The 16954-nt window shown below is 37.0% G+C and overlaps 1 protein-coding gene across 1 annotated transcript in view; it reads right to left on the bottom strand.

The window, feature by feature from the left end:
- SNTG1 (syntrophin gamma 1) overlaps nt 1–16954 on the bottom strand; it is a 162537-nt gene that overhangs the window by 102171 nt on the left and 43412 nt on the right. Inside the window, exons 7-10 of the mRNA XM_086609311.1 lie at nt 13682–13784; nt 12156–12238; nt 9265–9395; nt 3583–3712 (exon numbers count right to left, since the gene is read on the bottom strand). Of these exons, the coding sequence (XP_086465437.1) occupies nt 3583–3712; nt 9265–9395; nt 12156–12238; nt 13682–13784 (447 nt within the window). The remainder of the gene's footprint in view (nt 1–3582; nt 3713–9264; nt 9396–12155; nt 12239–13681; nt 13785–16954) is intronic.

Below are 16954 nucleotides of genomic sequence, written 5' to 3'. Positions count from 1 at the left end.
CCTTCATGATGAGTGCTGTCACCATAATCAGAATGTGTCACAATAAATGCTCCAACTACGAAGACAGAAGCTTCTTGCTACAAGTTTCCCAGATAAAATGACTATTCTGGAAGAAATATTTCTTGAAGAAATACTGTTTCTTGCACTGTTTGCCTGATCTGCTGTATGCTAGACATTGCCCTTTAAACTCAGATACATTATAAAATTGCAGCTGAAACACACTGGAGCAACAGCAATACAGTTTGGCAAGACTTAACTTTTCTTTGCAGCTGAATCAGTACACCCAAGAGGATATAAATTATTCCACAATTCTTCAATCAACAAGGTACAGGCAACAAATAAGTAAAATAAGACATGCAGCGTATAGAAACAGATGTGTTTTTAAATGTCAGCCTAGTAACATCTTACTTTAAAAAACAGAGGAAAAGTAGGAGAGATTTGATTTACGTAATTTGATCCTGCACTGACTACATCTATTCACTTAGATCTATGTGAAAGATAGAAAACATATACGGACAAAAATATGTCTTATTAAGACATAAGAAAGAACGAACCATAAGAAAACCATATATGGACAAAAAATGGCAGCAGTATGTTACAAGCGCATCTAGTTCTGAGTTTTAAACGTTTCTACGGAGACCTAAATATCAGTATTGGAATGACTACCTCTATAGGCTTCCCTTTACAAGGTCTGGAACAGGATGCAGAACAAAAAAATCAGTGTCAGGACTCTGTAAACATCTAAATGCCTAATACTGCTTAAAAAACAGTTGAACATACATTTATTTAACAACTACCAATTTATCTGAGTAGTTCTGTCTTGGGAAAAGTAAATAATAAATGTAAAAATTATTCTATTGGTAATATTTTGAAGACTTCCTACAATCTCTTGTTGTTTTGATCCTCATTTTACAAGGTTTTCAACTTCTGAATTATAGACAGCATTTATCTTTTGCATTGCTGCAGAATATAACACTCTATGAGATTTGATACTAATGTTGATCTTTTTGGATTAGCTCCAAACATGCATAGCTTAGTAACCAACAAAAAGTTAAATATTATTTTAATACACAATTCACAGGGCATCTAAGAGCGTAGAATCCCTGAAAACCCCCAGATGACTAACATCAGAGCATCCTGATGGTCTACCATGGTATTTCAACCAAAAAATTGAAATGTGAAATCTGTTCACTTCAAATGAGTGACATTGATTTATTCACGTAATATAACATTCCACAGTATGTCCTTACTGGTAGTAACATCCACCAGAAAAATGAGATATATACTATTTCAATAACTTGCAAAACACTAAATGTAGTTCTGTGATATTTTATTCTTACCACAAATGGAATAGATCATACTATTCTAATTAGTTCTTTTTCTCGTTTTGTACATTTTCCTCTCCCTCTACCTAGTGACTTACAGAACCCCTAACAATTACCCAAACTTCCTAATTGTAAAGATAAGGTATTATTGTTCTCTTTTCTCCAGTGAAAGTGCAGACAAATACATTTGTCCTCTTAGTAGCAGTCTCTTTCATTAGGCATTACATTTTAAGCATATGATTAAAGCCATGATTTCAACTGAACTTTTGAACTTTGTTCAAAATAAAGGCTTAAGTTCAGGAAAACACATAGAAATTATTTTCCATAACCCCTGGATAGAAATAAGAAGTTAATTGAAATTAAAAATCAGTCAATTTGCCCAAAAGGTCAAATGAAGTCCTATACTCTGTTTGTTTCTTTGGTACTGGATGCCATAGTAAGGGAGAAAGACTGTGAGTAAATGCCTCTTTCAGACGAAAAATGCCAACATCAACAGTATGCATATGTCAATAACCATCTTGTAAAGAAAGAAAATATAGGGATCTCTAATCACATCTAATCATTGTTCCGAGCAACAGATTGTGGTTTTTTTCCCCCTCTGTGTTTCTAATGTTCCTTATATTCACTTATCACATATACTGTCAAATAACTAATTCTTTCTGGCAACTGACAATTTAAAAGAAAAGTATATTACAGAAAAGGGAGTCTCATTGGTTTCCATAAATTCATATGGGCTATGAACAATTAGGACAGTTCTAAAAATAGATTAATGGGTAATCATCATAAGCCCTAACTCTCACAATTACTTTACAGGATGTCTTTGGGATAAAGTAAATACAAAGATTGGCATAATAGTTGTATGATTTCCATCTTGTAAAACATCAGATACATTGTTTGTGTATTTTATGGAAACTAGTGTAGAATTATAAACTGTACTCACTTTTAAAACACTGAAAATACATAACAACAGTGCATTACCAAAATTCAAGTTATACTAAGCAACCATAATTATAGTCTCATCACAGCTACATAAAGAATTCTAAGATAAAATTTAGGTGTATTTATCTATTGTTATAAGTAAACAAATACACTACTTCAGGTAGCAAGAATCATTAAAAGTCTGAATTAAAGACAGCAAGAGAAAAAATCAGCACCCTCATTTGTCAGGATGCCTAGTGAGACAAGAAAGGTTCTATACAGCAATGACATTGTAAGGATGAATAAATAGCCATAAAGTTGGCTTGTGCTGTGTGGAAGCTTGCAGATGGTGGATAAATTCACGTCTGTCACGTTTTTAAAATACAATGACTTTAACATATTGCTGCCAGATGGAACATAGTTTTGCATCTCAAATATAAATCTCCAAGAAATACAACTTCCTTCAATGTGTTCCCTGTATTTGAAACAAAAGCAAATTCAGAGGCAGGTATGGAAGGCTAAAGCAGATTTAAGGAAATCTGAGAGCATATAAATTAAATCCTCAAGGGCTTCCTTGTTATAACTCAATTCAAAATAATGGAGTTGCCCATGTGTTCTGTATTTTTTAAGGAAAAACTGGAAAGGTATCATGTAGACTTCTACAGGAAAAACCTCATGTCATCTATCAAATGCAAAATACATGATAGGTAGGTCCCCAAGACCTTTCGACTGAACTTACTAGTAGTTTGGCCAAACCTTTGCATAAGATTTATTCTTGCTTCAATAAAAAGAGATATCTATCCCACAAGATCAGATCAAAAAAGTACAGTGCATGAAGCATAAATGCATTTAATCTTTGCTGATTATAAACATCTGTATCTATATCACATCTGTATCTATAATACATTCTCCTTGTGGTAAATGATACCTAAAGAGATCTAATATCTAATTCAGATCTGATTATACTAGTGTTTATATAGACATGCTTTCTCACACTATCAAGAACGTATAGAATTATTTGTTTTATATATGCTTACCCATCACACCTGGCTTTCTGCTGGGTGTCTGGTCTTTGTTTCTAATGCTGGCTGGTATTGCTAAGAAGCAAATAACTCTGATAGTGATGAAGTGAACTATATGACTGTAGGGGAGAATATTTTCCCATTCAATGATTTCTCACAAAGTCTGATTTGATGACAAACTTGAGTTGACTTCTCTCAGACAGCCTCAAGCATTGTTTATATGCAGATAATTCTGTGTGTGAACCCATTAGGCTTTTATGACAGTTATAATCAAATATGATTGGGAAACCTTCTGGCTTACTTGAATCCATACTTACATTGTGCTTTGTGAGGTTGGAAATGTTACTTGCTATTGCTTGTAGCCAGTCAATACAGTCTTCAGCAGAGAGACACTGAATTATTCCACTGCAAACCCCATCCACAGCAATTACTTGGAATGCATTTTGCCTATAGACATGTCATAACAGATCAGGTCAGAAGAAAATTTCATCTGTTCTAGCATATCAGCTTAACAATACTTGTAGAAATGCTTTTCTTTTGACTACAACGAAGGTCAGTCACTGAACACTGATAAATTGCTAGTTTTCCTGTTTTATAAATACCTGACATATTAGAAAGACCATGCTAAAAGGTCAACTCAGACTATATCAAGTTTCCATAAAGCTATAAAAAAATTCCATAGACTACCTCAGTTACAGAATTTTGATCCTCTTCTAAACTACTGATAGAAAAGCTGAAGAATTCAAAATTGATCAGGTATTATTAATGATTTTTCCAATTACATTTCTGAATATAGGATCATTAGCAAAATACACTGGAATGCCAAGAGACATCTAATGACACAAGCAGTGGTCACCTGGGTGCCTCTATCCCAGCACCAATCTGGGCACCTACACAAATGATCTGTCATGCATTATAGACTGACTTTCAACACCTAAGTGCTAAGCAATTTTTGAACAAGAGAATACATTCAGATACTAAAGCAGTAGCAAACCTAATTTCTTCAGCAAATAGCCTTCTTGGCTAACAGCCTTTGGAAGGCTCACAGGTGTCTGGCTTCAGAACCAAAAACTCTCAATATCAATCCATATCCTAGAGTAAGAGATTACTAAACATACAAAGAATACCAAGTTCCACTGCTGACATTCTGCTCGACTCCATCCATTGATGATCAATTCATGGTTTAAAACTAAGTACATCATTCAGATTGTCTGAGAATGGCTCAGGCAAGTGAATGCTATCTTCAGTGAAAAACTGAATGTTACTGATGACAGCTTCCAACATCTCAAGACAGATATCCTTTCTGTAAAGGTGGTGGTTTGGTTTTTTTTTTACCTCTTGAAATTACATTCTAGATATGTAGAACGTAGAGCTAATATCTGTCCCTACCATAAAAGTCTTTGCTGCAGCCGTGTCAAGTACAGGCTTTTCCTTCAGTAAGGAGAATCATTAAAAATGAATCAGAGCCATGACTTTGCTTTGAGAGTCCTGTCATGAGAGCTAGCTCTCACAGGAGGATAAGGCTTATATATCCTAACTTGATCATGCAGATACCAGCGGTTTATCTAAATCCATCAGGTAACTTATCATTTCGGTTGCCTTTTCACACGAATAGTGATTTTTCCTTAAAATCTAAAGGTACAAACTGAGAGCTCCTTTGTTCAATGACTCATTTTCACAGTAATTCAGATAAAGCTTTTGAGGAAGATTTACTTAAAGCAACTTCAGGTAATGTAAATAGCATTTGTTTTGCTGTATCTCTTATTTTAAATATAATTTTAAATAGTAAATTATTCCAGAATAAAATTCTAAATAAGTCCTTACATAAAAAGCATAGCACATTCATTATCTCTTTCAGGTAAAATAGCATTATTTTCAGGACTCCTGTTCTTTCTACTCAGCCTGTTGTAAACCAAAGCAGGGATCCAAGGATTCTGTTAATGTGTGACACTAACCTGCACAAACCAGTATGCTCCAGATTCAATCCTGATCCATTAATTTCCCTTACACTATAAGCACAGTGAATCTGATGCATTTGGGGCATCAGACTGTTCCTGCTGTTCCTAGATATTTGATCTGTGCACATACGAAACCATTCATTGAGAATGTTCTTGCCCAAGTATCAATAAGCACAGACTATAAGATACATGTCTACCTAATAAATTACTTCTGAATGTGGTGTCAGCACTAGATATCCTTAGCCTTAGATTATTGTAATAGTACTTTCTTGAATTAGTTTATCAGCCAAAGTCCGTACTCCCGCACAAACCTGAGCAAACAAGGTATTAAATACTTATTTTGTATTAAATAGAACAAATCGTAGATTAATCACTTTTTAATATAGCAAAAAAGTTAAGATCAGATGAATTCTTACTTAACTACATATCTCAGGTTCTGTGCCTTCTGGAACTCAAGAATTATGTCTGAAATCAATAAACCTTCCGAGATTAACCTGAATGCCCTTCAGAATTTTATATTAATACCCTCTGGAATTCATGCGTCTCAAGTGTGCCACTAGAAAAGCTAGAATATGATTATGAGGCATAATAGTGTATGTGACAATGATACGACAAATTTCTGTGCTGGCCTTTTCAAACTCTGAAACATAAGAAGTTATTAGGCTTTATATAGTGAAAACAGCCTTGTAAATATTAACTACAGAAAATTTAATGAATTAAATTCCATTTCATGTTACTTTCTTATATTATTTTCTATGTCCTTTCTTAATGTTGTTCTTGGCTGCAGTGACCATGAGATGGTGAAGTTTGAGATCCTAAGGTCAGCTAAGAGGGGGAAGCTCAGCAAGCTTGAAAACCTCGATTTCAGAAGAGCTGACTTTCACAGCTTCAGGACCCTCCTTGGTAGTGTGCCATGGGATAAAGCCCTGGAGGGACTGGGAGCCCAAGATTGCTGGTTGACTTTCAAGGATCATCTCCTCCAAGTTCAAAGGCATTGCATCCCTAAAAGGAAGAAATGAGGCAAAAACACCAGGAGACCTATATGGATAAACAAAGAACTCCTGGATAAAATAAAATACAAAAGGGGAATACACAAAGCATGGAAGCAGGGACTGGTAACCTGGGATGATTACAAGGAAGTTGCTCGTGTACTCAGAGACCAGGTTAGAAAAGCTAAGGCCCTGAAAGAGTCAAATCTGGCCAGAGATTCATAGTTGAATATGTCCTAATTTTCCATGTGAGTAGATCTATTCAATTCGATATGTTATCTGAAGTATACAGCAGAACAGATCTCAGATTTGACTATGATTTGGGGCTCTTTATACTTCATGCTCATAATTATTTCTATTTCAACCATTGTTAAACATTGAGCTGAAGGTTTTCACAGATTTTAATAAAAAACTCCTGCCTCTGTGGTGGCTATATTCTGTTCCCTTTCAGCTCAGCCAATAAGCCGTTGTAGACTTTGGTTTACTCCTTGACTCCCTGGGCCAGCCATTGTTCCTCAACTGAACAAGGATCATGCAGCAAGTAAATATGATTTTGCTATTACCAGTCAAAAGCTGCAGACTGTTTTTAGCTTCACAGTTATCTAGTGGTGAAATGACTCTTGCTTAACCTGCTTTAATTTCAGCTCTGAATAGGAAAAAAGGCTGGCAGATGTAGGTAGTGTACTTCTGAGAAACAACAGCCCTTAGAATTAACTGAGGCCATGGGAGGCTTTTGTGCAACTTTCAAATATTTGCTGAGAATCAATGAGAAGGAAGCAGGCTGTGATAAGAAACAATAAAATTCACTCCACAGAAACCCCAAACTGAGGCTGAAGAACGCTTTTCTCCCCCAGTTTCTGGGAGAGGTCATAAACCCAGCCCTGGGGGCAGATGGTATCACTTCACTGTAAGACCCATAGAACCACTGAAAGGGTGAGCACAATAGGGAAAAGATACTAGGGAGGTTCTTTCACAAAACAGTCTTTCCAGAAATGTTAATGAAGCTTTTCTGTATTAATTTGGTAATTTTACATGTGTTTGAATGGAGGAACAGGAAATTTTACACTGCTAATGCCTGATGAGCAGTCAGGGTATAACACAACACACTATTCTTCCCAGACTCACACATCTAAGCTGGTAGACATGAAGGTCACACGGGAAAGCAAGAGTTTATTTCAATTAGTAAGTCCTCACAGCCTCACAAACGATAAGTCCTCTGTGCTTATTTTAAGAGTTAATGTTTCTGATTGGTTAGAAGAAGAAGTAATAGAGAAACATGCTTTGTAACTGTAGACAGCTGTCCTCCAGTTAATGACTTACATGTAGGAACTCATAGAATTTTTTAGTATTAGAACTTCATTCCAACATATACAGATGATAAATTAATCTACACAATACCTAGGTATTTAAACAAGTATGATCTTATTTTTATACTATGCCTTAATAGATTTTGTAGCTACTTTCTTTTATACTTAAATGCATAACACTTGAAAAGCAGTAGTAGTTCCAGAATATTCTTCTCTTCCTTTCTGATTTCTTTTGAATTGCTAGGATAATACTAAACTAAACACTGACAAGTTGTAGGTCTATATGATGCAATAAATTTAAATCTGACTATGAGCTTTGGATAGCTTCCCTAGTGATTAGGAGACAAAATGGCAATGAAATTCAATGTTAATAAATGCAAAGTAACACATATGAGGAAAAAATAACCTTAGCTATATGTAAGCAATGATGAACCTTACTGTAGCTATAAACACTGAGGAAAGAAATACTACAAACAAAGTTAGTACAAACAATTATCTGAAAATAATCACCTTAGTACTCAGTGACAGTCAAAAGGTAATAGGTTATTACGAAGTATTAGACAAGAAGAGAGAAAAGAAAATGGAAAACATCATTATGTCTTAATGTTAATCAAGAGGGATCCTCTTTGCAGTCCTGATCACCTTGCCTCATAGAAGATACATTAGAATTACAAAAAGAGAGAATAACAAGGATAATCAGAGCTACGGAAGGGTTTCCCTAAAAGGAGATAGTAATAGGGATCCTTCAAATTGGAAAACAGAAGACAGTAATCTGGAGTTATAAAAACATAAATCAAGAATGCGTATTTGGCATTTCCCTTGAAACAAGGGTCAGGGCCCAGAGTCCACCCTCTTCCCTCTCCTGGGTGCCCGGTTGCCTGTGCTTGAGGCCAGCTCTGCCATGGCATGGCTGTGGAAATCAGGACCAGTCTGCTGTGAAAGAACTTGTGTGGGGAGCCTGTCCTCTGCTTCACTCGGGAGCTGCGTATCAGCTCAGACTCTCGCCCTTGGTCCTTGCCCGAGTTTGGCTGCAGCTGCGCCTGTGCCTGGACACGTATCCCACCGATTTAGACCTGACCTGTGGGCTGACTTCCCAGCCTGATCTGAGCTCCGCTTCACTATGATGGAGTCATCTGAAGAGCATTCCTGGGCCTGCTCTGCTCCTCCAACGGGGACAGTGGGACAAGGATCTTGTCTGCGTGGACACCACCTTGTCCAGTCTCGCTGCAACCCTGTGCTCTTGGTCCACCTTCCCCATGGGCCAGCTAGCCCTTGCTGCTCCCTACCAACAAGATGATTGCACTCAATGAAGCTACCAGGTGAAAGATTTAACACAAACAAAAGGAAGTACATTTTAAAAACATAATTAAATTGCAGAGCTCAAAGCCACAATGCATTGGGAAAAACAAAGGTTTAAAAAAAGCAGTTCAGAAAGAAGCTTTAGAGGACAGGAGCATTAGCAGTTATTAAATGTGATGACCTAAGTGTAATCTCAAACTGAGAAACTTTCTAACCACTAGGTGCAAGTGGAAACATGACAAGTCTTCCCCACATACCTCGTCCTGGCTGATGTTAAAGCAGAATACAGGCTGAGGTGGACTTAGAACTTTGTGAAAGCTTCTATGTTTCATATCTCTGACAGCTACAGTAGAACTAATAGTGCCATTCCTCTAAGGAGGCAACTCCCTAAGACTTGTATCTGTTGACCAAGAAGTCAATAGTTTCAACTTTCTGAACTTCTTTACCTGCACAAATCTGATCCTGGAAGGTACTGTGAAAACCGCGAATGAAGAAGTGGAATTAATCGGAGATCACACCATCTTTTTTCCCACCTAAGTCCTGGGGATGCTGGCCATGAGGAACATGATAATGTATCCTGAAAAACATTAAAAGGTCCTTCTCAGTTTTGGGCTTCATTATAAGTACTCAGCAGTTTTGGAAAGAGAGAGAGAGACTTCAAAGGCTTTATATTTCATTTGGGATTGTGTTCTACTTTCCCTAAATCATTTGGCATCAGTTTTACTTAGCATTGCAGAGATTCTGAACTTTTTCACATACATAAACCAAATTTATATAAACCTCAACATCAAAATGCTTAGAGGAAGTGTGAGGAACAGTATTCTGAAAACCCAGGGAGAACAGATTGTGTCCTTGTTTTTGAAATTACTAGTCATGAATAAAAGTGAATATTTACTACATATTACATTATCAGCTACTAGTTTTATACCTGTACCCTGAATAAAGGTGATCTCTAAATTATTCACTATACAACCATAATTCATCTGTTTGCTGTGGCCTCATACACATTTACATACATGTCTATTTTGATTATGTCACCTCAAAAGCTGGTAATTATGAATGGGATTTAACATGTGATGAAAGTAATTCAGTAAAAACTATATGTTTAAGATCAATATTTGAATTTTACCTATTCACACAAGAAATTATTTATATGAAAATTCAATTTTACCATATCTGTGACCATATCTACGGTCTAATTTCACTAGTATCTTACCAGAATATAGATTTGAATGAGAAATGCTTATAAAGAGCAAAATGATCAAAATTTATTATTAAAAATTCAATATTCCTTCCTATCTTTAGAAAAAGCTTTACAAAATGGTGCTAGTGATGATGTTACTTTCTGAAGAAGCATGATTCTCACTGAAATGTATGTACCACTTTTAGTATATTGGTAAAATTGTACCTGTCAGTTCTGCATAATTTACTTTTTTTTTTAATCTCAGGCTTCATATTTATTTTTAATCTGTATCTTCTATAAAACAAATGCTACAAAAATTAAGTATAACTGTGTTTTTCTAGAGTGTGATTTTTGCATAAGATCTATGGAATTATAAAGCTTTGCCAACTTGAACTTTATTTTTACATATATGTTCATATATCTTTTACGAATACAAAATAAAAGATCACGATGAACATCAAGTTAGTTGAACAGTAGGCTTTTCATAAGTAGATCCACTTACTTGAAACACTGAATCTCTCATGAAACGTTCCATAGATTCAACCCAAATAAACAAATGAATGGCTAGGAAGACTAAGCTAGGATGTTGTTTTGAACAATGTCTTGAATTTTTAATGTTTTCTGTCTGCTTTCAGCAACTTTTTCTCAGCTGTGATTAAACTTGGGGGAAAAGCTGAAATGCAGTAGAAAGTTTAGATGCAAACTGTAGGCCTAGATCTGTCTGCAACAGAAATGTTGACCCTACCTTTAGCTTGCACAACTTTTTGAATTGCTGACAAAATATCAAAACCAGTCCTGTCTACTCCAAATTCTGAGTCACAATTCTCCTTCAGGAGAATCACCAAGGTTATAAATTAAGAAATAGACTATGGTCATAAGTCATAATGCATTCTAGAGATATTGTGAGAAAAAGGAAGGACTACGACATAAGAGTTGTGCCTCATTTGGTTTTATGAAGCATTCTTTTCACATTATAAGGGGACATCTGAGGTAAAAACCACATCCTGGTCTTCAGTATAATTTAATTTATGGTGAATTATAGACTCATGATGCCTGATTATATTATTTAAACTGAAAGAGAAAGCCTTGGTTTCAGTAAATTATTATCAGATCAAATAGAAACTGTAGCTAATTTGCATCAGTTTCAACACCTGTGGAAATAAGATTCACAAATGAAAACATTTTTTAATTGTAAAAGCAAAGTTAGAATTGAAGTGGCTAGCTAAATAAGTTTAGAATTTGCTGCAAGAGGCTTTCTACATACATACATATATAGACTGTTGAGATAAGTCTACTGCTGATGTTGCTGCACTAGTTATATATAATACATATATATATTTATTGTTATTTCAGCTGCATTGAGACACCACTTTTATTGGTTTTATCCCATTTTTATGAATACTGACTCCTATAAACATATATAAATACTAAAGGTTTCCGAGATTATAATTAACCTTAAAATCTGTGCTATTGACTTCTAAGTCTCTGGGCTCCTATTTAAAACCTTTACCAGCAAAGTATGAAAGAACAATAAAACAAGCCAGAAATTAGAAACGGCAAAGTCTATTTCTTGGCTACGAAAATTGTTAAAAGCCCCTTGTTGCACTTCAAAGACATCTTTTACTAAAAACACGATCAGACATCTGTAGCATTTCATCCTAGACAGACTTTGCTCCATAATGCTATCATTCTTCAGTAAGATTTTAAGTGTAAGTTACTAGAAGTAAATGCTGTCACCTTAAAAACAGGAAAAAAACATGCACCTAAATCATCCCTTGCAAAAATTTTTAGATTGTACATGAAATAAAAATAATGGAAAAATATTCTAAAAAAAATGTTCTACCTTTTAATTTGAATAATTTTAAATCCTACACTATGGAAATAATGTAGAAGAAAAAAACTTCCACAAACTCCCTGTCGCCTAGACAAAAATAGTAATCACATTTCTCAAGACACAATCTTAGCTGGTATAATTTGTCATAGTTTAATTCCCAGCCATAATATCTGGCAATTCGTTTTGCCCCCAATGGAACTGTCTATCTCCAATGTCAATTAGAGCTCCTCCCATGTTGAAGTCCTTTATTAGTTACTTTGACTTAGCTATTATAGTACTATTCTTCTGTGTAATTCCATAAAAGAAATATAAGCTCTTACCGTGTTGTTGGGATGGTAGTTGAGATGTAAACCACTGTCACATAGGGGAGAGGATGTTCCACTGCTTTGGTCACTGGGGGCACCTAATAAAAACATGAATAAAAACCAAAAAATCTTCATTAATCTATAATACTGTAATTCAAATAGATTTATGTTTGTCTGTATGTATTCCTTTCCCTCCATTAGTTTTACCATATATGACATTCATGTACTTTCTCCATTCAGCCAGTATCTGTCTTATAGTTTGAGTCTAGTACCTATACAAACTGAGAGGAGGCTCAAGAAACCCTCTCTTAGTGCATTGCTAAAAAAAGATACCGATCTGTTTGGTTAAAAAAAAAAAAAAAAAAAGGAAACGAAAGAAAGGTTTTTGCAAATTTTGTAAAAAAAGGAAAGCGTGTACCTCCTTCCTTGGTTTTCACTTGAAGGAACAAATCAGACACACTTTTGTTACTGTCAATGAAGTTTGCAGTTCTAATAGTTATTGTATCAGTTTAGGAAATTACAGTACTCGTAAGTAACATGATAGGATCAATTCAGATGATTCAGATGCATGTTTGTATGTGTTACTCAGGGTACTCTGTGGTACTACAACCTTTCATAAAAGGGTCAAATGTACTGGGATACATTTTTATTTAAGTATATGGTGTTCTAAATTTTTGCTTCTGTCACTGAAATTTAATACGTAAGCAAAAGATAAAGATACTAGTACAATAAATGATTGCATGAAATATTATTTCATAGTTTAGTGTATTTAATTACTACTAACTTAAAATCAAAGGCTAAAACTACTGAAATAAAATATTTATTGTTCTGTTGCTTAAAAATGAAGCAATTTATTTTACACTCTTAGGAGCAAGGAGTAGAAGGAAAGCAGTGGTGACAAAAGGCATAGGCTGACATATAAATATGCTTAGATATGCTGCAACTGTCTGTAATTATGCACCCACACTTACAATTTAATATAATTAAAGGAAGACAGCTGTCTCCATATGCCTCTCATGGGACTAGTTGACTAAAATTCAGTTGGACTTAAACAAAATACTAATCATCCATGAGAAATTTATTTTAAGGTAGACAGACACCTCCACTAAACCCTCTGAATTTTAAATGGAAAAGTTAAGCCCTCCAAATATACACACACAACCTCATTTTCACATTTTCATAACAAAACTCTTTCAGTCTAAAATCTTATCTAATGTTGACTGAAAAAAACCTGCTTTTAAATACACTGCATCAGGATGTGAGCAACTGTAAATTAATGAAATTCCACTGTTTTACCTACAATTTTGCTGATTCACACCAGACAAATGTCCGGTGATCTGTTTTTCAAGTAAAGATAGCAATTTTTTGATTGAAGTGAATGCAACTATAAGATCTGGCAATAACAAGCAGCTCATATTTGGGCAGCAATGCTGAATGAAAAAGCTGCTGCCAGTCACTCTCAACGCACAGTAGGCTCAGAAGCTACAAGCGTTCATGAGCATTGAACTGAGTTTTCTTTTGGCCAAATAATAAAGCCTTACATGCACAATCTTCATTCAGTGGCAGTTTGAGAAAAGCAGGTGCTCTTTTCAGAAAGGACACAGTTAGGGTCACTTCTTCCCCTGCGTTGCGAAGGACCTGAACCTGGAAGAGAAATACAGACAGGACACCTTGAAATAAATGTATGACCAAAAGGCATCAGCAGATGTAAACAACCGACACAGCTTTCACAGACCAGAACATAACTGCTTAGCAATTTCTTGCAATGACATTTTTTAAAAGAGAAAGCAAGATGTAAAGCTTGCTAGATGTAAAGCTTGCTAGATGTAAAGCTTGCTATATGCTTGTCTGCTGTGTTTCTTGTGACATGCAGGTAATTAGGGAGGTGCATTGCCCTTCTATAATAGAAACATAGAATCATAGAATGGTTTGGGTTAGAAGAGATCTTAAAAATCATCTAGTTCCATCCCCCCTGCCATAGGCAGAGACACCTTCTCCTAGATCAAAGCCTCATCCACCCTGGCCTTGAACACTTCCAGGGATGTGGCATTGCACTGGCTTTGCACTGTGCTATTGCACAACTTGCTGACTGACACTGTTCAGCTGTGTGCCTCTTTCTTTCAGATCTGGCATTATCCACACTAGTATGTATGTAAAAAAAAAATAATGTTTCTTTTCCCCCTTGAGGTTCTCTCATCAATCTCCAACCAAAACAATAGCAGTAGTTTCCAAAGCTGTACCATAATCCTGTAAGGCTTTCCAACAGCCAGAGTTAAATTTAGTTGAAGCGCTCCAGCACGGATGAAAGACCTAATCTTCCTTACAGCCACAGAGGAAAAGTACCTATTTTAAGCCTTAAGTCTTAGATGAGCACGAGCTTCGGTTTCGCCAAAGGACAGCTTGCATTTTGGACGCAGGAACACATAAATCACCTATCCATCTGTGAACGCTTTTAGTCCTCCTGTACTCTCCCACAATTGCTCCTGTGGCTCTTGTTCTCGCCTTTAGCTCTTGTGTGGTATGGTTGATAGACACTTCAAGACACACAGTGGAGAAAGGGAATCCCAGGCACCTCTCAGAGCGGCACAAACAAGGCTCAAAAGCGGCTAAGTTCCCCCTGACTGGAAAAGGGGAAATACAGCCCTTATTTTTAAAAAGGCAAAAAAGGAAAATCCAGGGAACTGTACAACAGTCAGTCTCACCTCTGTGCACGGCAAAATCATGGAGCAGAACCTCCTGGCGACTATGCTAAGGCACATGGAAAATAAGGAGGTGAGTGGTGACAGCCAACATGGCTTCACAAGGGGAAAATCCTGACAATTTAGTGGCCTTTTACGATGGAGTTACAGCATTGGTAGATAAGGGAAGAGAAACTGACATTGTCTACCTGGACTTGTGCAAAGCATTTGATACTGTCCCACACGACATCCTTGTCTCTAAATTGGAGAGATATGGATTTGACGGATGGACCACTCGGTGGATAAGGAATTGGCTGGATGGTCGCACTCAGAGAGTTGTGGTCAATGGTTCAAAGTACAAATGGAGACCAGTGTAGAGTGGTTCTCCCTTTCCTCAGGGGTCAGTACTGGGGCCAGTGCTACTAAACATCTTTGTTGGCGACATGGACAGTGGGATCAAGTGCCCTCAGCAAGTTTGCAGATGACACCGAGTTGTGTGTTGTTGTGAACACTCTGGAGGGAAGGGATGCCATTCAGAGGGACCTTGACAGGCTGGAGAGGTGGGCCTGTGAGAACCTCATGAAGTTCAACAAGGCCAAGTGCAAGGTCCTGCACGTGGGTCAGGGCAATCCCAAGCACAAGTACAGGCTGGGCAGAGAATGGATTGAGAGCAGCACGGAGGAAAAGGACTTGGTAGTGCTGGTGGATGAGAAGCTCAACATGAGCCGGCAATGTGCACTGGCAGCCCAGAAAGCCAACCGTATCCTGGACTGCATCCAAAGAAGTGTGGCCAGTAGGTCGAGGGAGACCCTATCTGGAATACTGCATTCAGCTCTGGAGTCCTCAACACAAGAAGGACATGGAGCTGCTGGAGCAAGTCCAGAGGAGAGCCACGAAGATGATCCGAGGGCTGGAGCACCTCTACTGTGAAGACAGACTGAGAGAGTTGGGGCTGTTCAGCCTGGAGAAGAGAAGCCTCCAGGGACACCTTCTAGCAGCCTTCCAGTACCTAAAGGGGGCCTACAGGAAAGCTGCAGAGGCGCTTTTTGCAAGAGCATGTAATGACAGGACAAGGGTCAATGGCTTTGAACTGAAAGAGGGTAGATTTAGATTGGATATAAGAAAGTTTTTACAATGAGAGTGATGAAACTCTGGAAGAGTTGTGGCTGTAAGAAGTTGTGAAAGAAGTCGTGGATGCCCCATCCCTGCAGGTGTTCAAGGCCAGGTTGGATGACATCTTGAACAACGTGATTTAGTGGAAGGTGTCCCTGCCCATGGCAGGGGGGTCGGAACTAGATGATCTTTAAAGTCCCTCCCAACTCATACCATGCTATGATTCTGTGATTCTATGCAAAATGCTATACTTAACAGTGGAGGAATAGCATTTGAATCGATTTATAACATGAGAGCCAAGAAACATCAGGTAACATAACTCTGTTTCAGAGAACAATCATTTCCTGTTCTTCTGGATCTTTAACTTAAAATTCTTCAAAGGCCGATTTAATTTGAGCTTGCAAAGACAGAAGCTTGCACCATGGCCCTATCTGAGGGACAGCACTCACACTGTGCACAAGGCCAACTCGCTGAGTGCAGCGTTCAGTGAGTGTGACATATTAGACAAACATTTTAAACTGGCATATATCTGCTCCCTTTCTGCTGTGTTTTCATGGTAGCTGGATAACAGACAGGTAACCCTTCTGTCATGCTGCTGCTTGTGAGAAAGCTGTATAGATAATTTATGAAGGATTGCTATTCTTTAATCTATGCCTATCAACAACCTAGCCTACAGATTTAGTTACATGCATATATATAACAATATGCAGAGATGCTTTCACATGGAATCACTGCATTGCATTAAGTTAACTTAAAGCAATTCTTCATGAAAAAATGTCAACTTTGCCTTTAAACACAATACTTCCTACTCTACACTGGTTGCTACAGATGAGTAATAATATGATGATAGAATATTTGATTCAGTAGCTGAAATCCACTCTGAAATTTCAGGCTCTTTATTCTTTAAAATAGCACGGTAGTTGTCAACGCACAATTCGCAGTGCAGTGTATATTTATACGTATGTGTTGAAATGAACACACACACATCGCAGCAAATTTCATCAACTTAAACTGCATGCCAAA

The sequence above is a fragment of the Tauraco erythrolophus genome, chromosome 3 (assembly GCF_009769465.1).
Source record: "Tauraco erythrolophus isolate bTauEry1 chromosome 3, bTauEry1.pri, whole genome shotgun sequence".
Lineage (NCBI taxonomy): Eukaryota > Metazoa > Chordata > Aves > Musophagiformes > Musophagidae > Tauraco > Tauraco erythrolophus.
This window is presented reverse-complemented; position numbering and strand designations above follow the sequence as displayed.